This window comes from Phoenix dactylifera, chromosome 15 (genome assembly GCF_009389715.1).
Source record: "Phoenix dactylifera cultivar Barhee BC4 chromosome 15, palm_55x_up_171113_PBpolish2nd_filt_p, whole genome shotgun sequence".
Classification (NCBI taxonomy): domain Eukaryota; kingdom Viridiplantae; phylum Streptophyta; class Magnoliopsida; order Arecales; family Arecaceae; genus Phoenix; species Phoenix dactylifera.
This window is the reverse complement of record NC_052406.1, coordinates 577,124-585,101: the sequence shown is the minus strand read 5'-3', so window position 1 is coordinate 585,101 and position 7,978 is coordinate 577,124. Positions and strand designations below refer to the sequence as shown.

The window sequence follows — 7,978 nt, the reverse complement described above, 5'->3', positions numbered from 1 at the left end:
GCCGAATTCGACGCTGACGTCCGCCGCACACTTAGCGCTGCTCGCCCTTCCGCTTCATCTGATGTGACGCTGTCGTCTGTGGGTCCCATCGACTTTTTTTTTTGCTTTTGGTACATGGGTCCCATCTATTCGGAATGTATAATTTTTAGTTCAACTAGATCGAGTACCATTCAATAGCGGAGCAAGATCCACCATCCAAAAGCCGTCCTCTCCCCCTCTCGCTACACGTCAAATTCGCGCACATCACCGCACCTAATCCTTCTCTTTTGTTATTTTCTTTATAAAAAATCCAAAAGTTTGGATAATAACGAGAGCTTGGGTATTTAAAATACACGTGTCGTCTCCTGAGTCGTCGCCGGAGCAAGTGGCCACTGTGGCCTCAAAGACACTTGAGTGGAGGTGGACGTGGTCCCGTGCCGCGTCACCCCCGACGCGGCGCGGTGCCAAAGCGTGCCCTTTCCAGGCCCCGGTCGGCGGAGCACCGGATCCGCCCATTCCCCTATTCTTTTCCTCAATTCCACGAGTAATCGAAATCCACGGAAAAAAAAGAGAAATAAAACACAGGCGAGGTAAAATAAAAGGTTTTTATTTATTTAATTTAATTAGGGATAATACACTTCATAGTCAGGGGAAAAGAGCGGTACAGTCACCGCTTACAAGAGGAAAAATAAGAAGACAGCCAAATAAAAAGCCCAGCCGACTACCAATAGGAACTCGAAAATTTTCACCGGGGCATCGAAACCCCCACAGCAACGACATAACTCCGATCGAAATCTCATCTCAGACGAAGAGGTTGTGGACCACCGACATAATTCCGATCAAAATCTCGTCTCAGACGAAGAGGTTGAGGAGGCGTGGCTGGCGATCGCCGCCGCTCTCGCCGCTCGTCGTCACGGACCCCTCGGACGTCATCGACGGCGTCTCCGGCCTCAGCTGCTTCTCCTCCCGCGCCGCGGCCGGGGACCGGGGCGTCAGGCAGAGGTCCAGATCGCAGGGCGGCGCCGGCACGTTGTTGGTGGGGGCGGCCTTTCGCCACTTGACCGCGGAGGACCACGCCGCCGCCCTCGGCCGGGCATAGAGACCGGCCTCCGCGGCATCGTCGAGGTCCGGCAGCGGCCGGAGCGTCCCGCCGCGGAGCACCGTCTCCACAGCCGCCCAGCAGAGGTGCCAGTTCCCGCTCCACAGCAGCCCCACGGCGCCGTTCACCGGGTTGATCGTCCGCCCGCACGCTTCGAACAGCAGCGACTGGAACAAAGCTAAAGATCAAAAAAAGGAGGTTAGAAACAACTTGGCATCAAATCGATCGGAGACCGGGGATCGAAAGCTTGTGAACTGGTTGGGGTTCGGAGGAAAACCAGGACGCTGGGGCTCGGGGACGGCGGAGATGAAAGACACGAGGCCGGCGCGGCCGAAGAATTTGGCGACGAAGACAGTGGCATGCCCCTGGGCCTCGGGACTCTCGATCCACTGGAGACACGGCCGGAGAATGCAGGCCTCGCTGCACCCCTTCCGGAGAATTCGGCAGCCATTGCAGCTCATCCTCCCCTCCTCTCTCGGCGGCGAGATCTCATCAACCGGCCTTCCGGTCTCCGGAGACGCAACAAAACCCTAAGCCTAGATCGGCGGAGATTTCCCCCACACAGGTCAGAGCTGTTTCTCCTATCTCTCACTCCCTCTTAACTATTTTGTGAAAAAAAAATTATTTTTTCTTCGAGTTACTTGGAGAGCAAGGAATGACGATAGAAAGGGAGGAGAAGGAGGTGGTACAAGGGAGAAGCGGGGGGTGGGGCGATATATAAGAGTCACCGGGGTTAGCCTAACTCGATCCTGGTGTTGAGGCAGACGTGGGGAATGGTGCTCGGGTTACCGCCTTGGGGTTGGGGTTAAACGCGTGGGCCGTGGGGGGATTAAGTTCCAAGGACCTGGGGTGCGGGGGCGGCCCCGTGTTTCCGCGGCTGGTCCCCCTCTCCACCGTCCGATTTCCCTGGGGTGTGATTAGCGATGCGCCGAAGAGTCGTACCTTATTCCTATTTTTTAAATTGGTCTTCTTCAATTAAAGCCCCCTCATAGTTTTAAATTTGAAAAGAAGATACTAGCTTTTAGTATTTGGCCTAAGAATCCCGTCCACCTGTTGACAGCCGAGTGGCGTGAAATCTCCTTTCTTTGCAAGTAGCCCCTCAAACTGCTTCTAATACATAGATAGATCCCTTGTTTCCAACCATTCATCTGCTCTATGGAAAAGGCTAATGACCTCTGAAATATTTTTTGTGTGGGAGATTTCCAAACTGGAGATGATGTGGTGCTTCAGGAATGGCCAAGTGCAAACTTTACTTAACACCCACCTATCACAGCTGTTTTTTTCATAGGCCTACTCATATCCAAGTTATTTGGTTGTTCCATCCATATCATAGACGGTCATTTATAATATGACGAAGAAACATATAAAAAAAAAATGCTCACTGGATTGTAGGTATGACGGTCCATCGTTCTTAAGAGCTTGATAGAGTCTTATCTATTAACTTAAAGCTTCATCAAGCATTGGCTGAAGAAAGAGCCAAATCCTATTGCTCATAAGATTCTTTTAGATCTTGATGACCCGGTGGTAGGATCCTTATCTTAACATTAACCAATAAAAAATCTCCCAACTCTTCTTTATGTCATCTAACCGAAAAATATTTTTTTTTTTTTTTTTTGGAGGGGGGTACACCGGCAGCTTACACTAATCTTGCATGAGTGCTACTTACTGCGTTAAGGGATAAAATACTCCATAACGGTGGAGAGATATATACAAAATAGATCCAAATTTTCTCTAAGACGATAAGCAGCAAAGGAGTCAGAAGCTCTGTCCATCTCCCGAAAGACATACCCAGTCTGAAAGATGTCACACGACATTAACTGAACAAATTAAATGCCGCTTTCAGAAAGATTGAACCCTAGGTTTTAGTCTCAGCGAAATAGATATAAGGGGGTTTAATATAAAAATTCGAAGTTAGTCAGGCGGCTAGATGCAAATATATACTCTCCTGTACTGGATGTACATGGTACCTATCTATTTTTATCCTCTAGAACCTTTGGCTGTGGTCCCAATGCCTTTTCCTCTGTCGAGAGGACGAGGATGAGCCGTGGAGTCCATGATGGAGGTAACACCATGGGGGGACAATGATATATTCTCTTTGAACAAGTTGAGAGTGGGAAGGGTTCCCTCAATTATTGGAATCCCGTCTCGGTGACAGGCACGAGCTTGTTCATGGGATAGGGATGGCGAGTACAATCCCCACCAGGTGCACTTACTTTTTATACCTGCGGCTTATAAATTTCTTGCTTTATTTAAGCATTGCAGTTTGTTTTCAGCGTCAGCACCACCATAATTTGCATTTGTGCCTTCGATCATCAGTTTAGGCCCCTAACATATTCATTGCATCATTCAAATAATCTACACATACAATAAGCTTTAGGCATATCAAGTTTGCTTGCAGGTTGTTTGCAAGTCGAGCACTTTTAGATCTGCAGGTTTAATGACTCATGTTTAATTAAACACTCTCAAGTGAAACAGTATGAGTAGAACATAAGTGATCTCCAGTGTCATATAGGATTATTATGGCAAAACTTAACAAAACAACTGCACTTGCTTGTGTTATTAGAAACTTGAGATATTTCCTTCTTATTAAAAATATATATCTCCAGAAGATGGTTTCTACTAAAATCTTCTCAAACTTTTTTAGTAAGCTAAATTCATATGGTTGCATTAAAAGTGAGCAGCGGATTTAGCAAAGATCAAAGGTTCATTAAAGTCAGTAAGCAGGTCAAGCCATGCATCTTGGTGCAAGACAAAGGTTGACCAGCTAGCAAATTCGAGACAACCCGGAACCATATTTTCAGATCAGGCTAGGCATATGTGATCATATACAACCTAATAAGATAAAATAGGCCCCTGGAAACCCGGCCTATTGCTGCTTCTTTTTGGAAGGATTTGAGGGAATGTGCATTCTCTTGCTCGAAGAAATCTGTATGTCTAGTAAATGAGAATATGAATGTTTGTTCAGAGAACCAATATCCACATTTGGAATGGAAACATCTACTGTCACCATCAAGCCAAATGTGCATATTGGTGAGGGCTTACATCATTGTCTACCTAAAATCAAGCCTTTATGTTCAATTTTTAAGGAGTAGGTTTTTCGTTCCATTGTTATCAAAGAGCATTTTTGTTCAATATAAGCATATCTATGAGCTTGACTACCAAACAAAATGTTTGTGCCCCAGAACTCACAATTACGGCCACAAGTATGCAGAATGTCTCTCACTTAGCATACCAAGCAGCAAATTGACACTTGTAAGCCCTCTCAAATTTAACATGTATATCCCTTTGAAAACTCAGAGCCCAAAAGCCTCAATTGAGCTTAAACTAATGGTCGGCATGTTGAATAAGAGAAAGCACCAAAGATGGTGACCACTGATCCACATGAAAAAGGAAGAATTAGTGGATTTGATCCCCTATTTGATAAATGAACTCCCACTTTTTATATAGTCTACTCATTTGATTTCTCTACCTCAAGAGCTGAGCTAACTGATCTCAATTTTTATTAAAAAACAAAAAGAAAAGGATCAAACAATACTTCTATTAAAAAAGGGCATGCACAAGAGTCCCTTGCAGACAAATTTTAGAGTTTAGGTACAGACAGAAGCTCAGAAGTGTGCGTGTGCAGTGCCCTTATGGAGAGACAGGTTGCAATATTCAAGTATAAGCAAAGATTTGGGACTTGAAATAATTTGCATTATAATAGTGAAGGCATGTAGATACAATGTAGCCAAGTTATATCATTAGAGGTCTGTCTAAAACATCATGATGCCTGAATTTTTGATACAAAGCTGCCAATTGAACCAACTAGCAACCTTGGTTGGTACACCCCTATTACATGACAACAAGCTAATAAGAACTACAATCTGACCCTAGCAGTCCACATAATATGCTCGACCTATATCGTCGCAGTAAATAGTAATGCTGACCCACTTAGGTTTTATTTCATGACTACATGTCTCGGGAAATCTGGCGAAGTGCCGAAACCAAACTGGCACTAATGATTTGAACCAGAACCTCCGAGGCTCATCCATGAAACCACAAGTCTCAAAGATATAACATGTGGAGGACAAACTACGGAAAAGGGGTACAAACTTTACAAGAGACTTGGCAGCAATGGCTGAGTCAATAAGACGGGAGGAAGAAGAGAGCCTTCCACATTTAAGATTTCCTAAATAAGGGCGACCTGCAACCTGCTAGCTCAACAAAAGCTTCCTTGCATCTATTTTATAATCAACGAGAGATTCCTTTGGTCTTTCCCATGGCTGCAATTTGGATTGGCTACCTCAAAATTTATTCAAGCCGTACGGCAGTTTCTTTCACGTTGGCCCAACAAGCAATCTAACTTGGGGGGGCTTAGATTGACGGTAACAACTCAATGTTCAAATTGGGTCAAGTTCAAATAGAGGCTTGGCCAACCCAACACAGTTTGAGCCAGACTTTCTATCTTTCGGCCCAAACTTAGCCCGTGTTGTAGCTTATAATCATGATCCATCAAACTTTTTAGATTAGTCACAAGTTGGGCCGTCTGGGTTGGGTGTCGGTTGGCAATTTAGTTGGCCCAACCTTCTTTGTAACTGGACTTCATTTTAGTCCAGGGACAGGTCTGGCAATGATGGGATTTTGATCTCCAAAGGTCCCAAATTGTCCCAGCTCCCTAAAGATTGAGTGGGCTTGGCTCCATCGGGAAAGTGGTTTGGATGTCGTCCCAGTGCACAGTAGGTTCAATATTGGCACCTTCAAGGGTCTTGGCCGCTCTGTTGTCGATGGATGGAAGGTAGGACAGAGAGGCTGATGTGCGTAGCTACAGATAGGTCTAGAGTGCGGGCCGCCGACTTGCAGGTGGTGATGGGAGGAGAGGCTACTAGGTAGTTGGATGGTAGATGGATCTGGAGGATGCGAATACATCCTCAGATGGCCCTATTCCTATGGAAAGTGGCATGGGGGTGTCTTCCAACCAGGAGCGTGTTAACAAGGAGGGATGTTAGAATTACGCCGAGCTATGAATGGTGTCCGGATGAGGAGTCCATTAGCCATGCTTTACTTGGATGTCCAAGGGCGGTGCAGATCTAGAGTTGGCTGCCTTGGCCTGGTCCTAGACTACTCGATTAACTGAGGACCTTCTCCATTAGATGAGGGAGGCTATGCAGAGTCTGAGAAGGGCAGCTTGGGGGGTGATAAGTGTCTACTTGGCGTATCAGGTATGGATGGATAGGAATGCTTGGGTGTTTGACAACAGATGGGAGGCACCGAGGCATGTTGTAGAAAGGGCTCTTATTTAGGCTGCTGAGGCCATTAGGGCCATAGAGATAGTTTCATCTAGGATGGTCGGGGACATTTGAGACTCTCACCTTGCTGACTCAGCGCCTAGGTTCGTTTTTGTTTTATGGGAGTCCCCACCTTTGGTCATCTCAAGGTGAACTTTAATGGTAGTGCGATTGGTGATGGAGATAGAGTAGAAGTGGATTTTGTGATCAGAAGTTACGACTCACAGGTAATTGTTGCAGGCAGGCAAAGCACAAATGGACTGTCAGTTTTAGGGGCGGAGCTTAGAGCAGCATGGAAAAGTATCTCCTACGCGAGACGGCGACTAAAAGCGAAGCATATCATCCTTGAGGGCGACTCGACCACGGTGATCGATTGGCTGTACGAGGAGGGGCAGAGGGGGGATGTGAGTCTCTTACTCGGTGACATCAGGCGGATGGTGAGAGACTATAATGACTTTCAAGTAGTGCATATGTATAGAGAGATAAATAGGGTTGCCGATTGGGTTGCATCCTATGCAACACAGCACTTCGAAGGGATTCTATAGATTGACTGCTGGTTGTACCTATACTAGGATAGGGTGAGCAATCGTTGTATCAAAAAAAAAAAAAAAAAAGAAGGCCTCATCTGGTTTGGGAATAACTTGGAATCCTTGATAAAATCTATTTACCTAGCTTTATTTAGCAAAACAACTCTTTTAGCATTCCATTAAAGCATAAATAAAGAAGGATTCTCTTGAAATTAAAAAGATTTCTTACGTGCATATCCTTATAAATATTTGAAATTGCATTTGTACTCTTATAAATCGCTATTTTCATATATATCTTTAGAAATTATTTCTTATCACATATCTACCCTCAATATCAAAGTCTGCTTAACCAGCAACTAATTCAGCAATTTTTTTTTTACCTTTATAGATGTTTTCTTTTTGCACATCTTACCCTATTAATTTTAGTCTAGGTTATTTCAATTTTAAACAGCTCGTTTCTTGATCGCATTGGATCCCATGTTGACTGCAGGATGGACATACAAAAAGAATATAACTTATAAGGGTAAATATAAAAATATAAAATTCATGAAGATATACACATAATTTCAGATATTTATAAAGATGCATATGAAAAAAAGAACCCTTGGCTGATTTTTTTTTTCCAGCATTCATTAACAGAATTCAAATTTTTTAGCTATATGGATTTATTATGGTTCAATAAAAATAAGTACCATAATTAATTTGTTAATAAATCTGCCTTGTAAAATTAGATTAACCATAGTCAAGAAATTTATGTTGACTGAATTTCTTTGCTACGTCGGGCAGATCACCTGAATGCTTGTTCCATTATGCAGTTTTTCTAGCTAGGATCATGGAGACAGAATATGGCTCTTTCCAAGAATTGAATTTACAATATAAGGAAAATATAAACTAATCTTAGAGTTTAGCCATTTGTGGCATATCATATTCTAAATAATTCATCTGGGTTTTGCTCTTTCTATCATTGTTTCTAAATTAAATTTACTGTTAGCTTTCCTTTACAAGTTTAACTATGGCCAGGAGCAAGCCCCTTGACCTGCATATTTGAATACTTTAATTGGTACTTCAAGTGATCAGAGTCTTTCATCAGTTTTGGGGTCATTGGCAAA

At 43.9% G+C, this 7,978-nt stretch overlaps 1 protein-coding gene across 1 annotated transcript; it reads right to left on the bottom strand.

The window, feature by feature from the left end:
- Positions 1-570: 570 nt before the first annotated feature.
- LOC120113226 (LOB domain-containing protein 38-like) lies at positions 571-1,773 on the bottom strand. The gene is made up of 2 exons (XM_039134020.1): positions 1,356-1,773; positions 571-1,256 (listed from the first exon to the last, which is right to left on the bottom strand). Exons 1-2 carry the CDS (start codon positions 1,537-1,539, stop codon positions 832-834), a joined length of 609 nt encoding a protein of 202 aa, XP_038989948.1. The 5' UTR covers positions 1,540-1,773; the 3' UTR covers positions 571-831.
- Between the last annotated feature and the right edge of the window lie 6,205 nt (positions 1,774-7,978).

Excerpts from the sequence above, each read along its gene's own strand:
- LOC120113226 (XM_039134020.1), bottom strand. The coding sequence starts at position 1,539 with ATGAGCTGCAATGGCTGCCGAATTCTCCGGAAGGGGTGCAGCGAGGCC. Across the intron at positions 1,257-1,355 it reads CCCCGAGCCCCAGCGTCCTG|CTTTGTTCCAGTCGCTGCTG; the intron begins GTTTTCCTCCGA and ends TTTGATCTTTAG.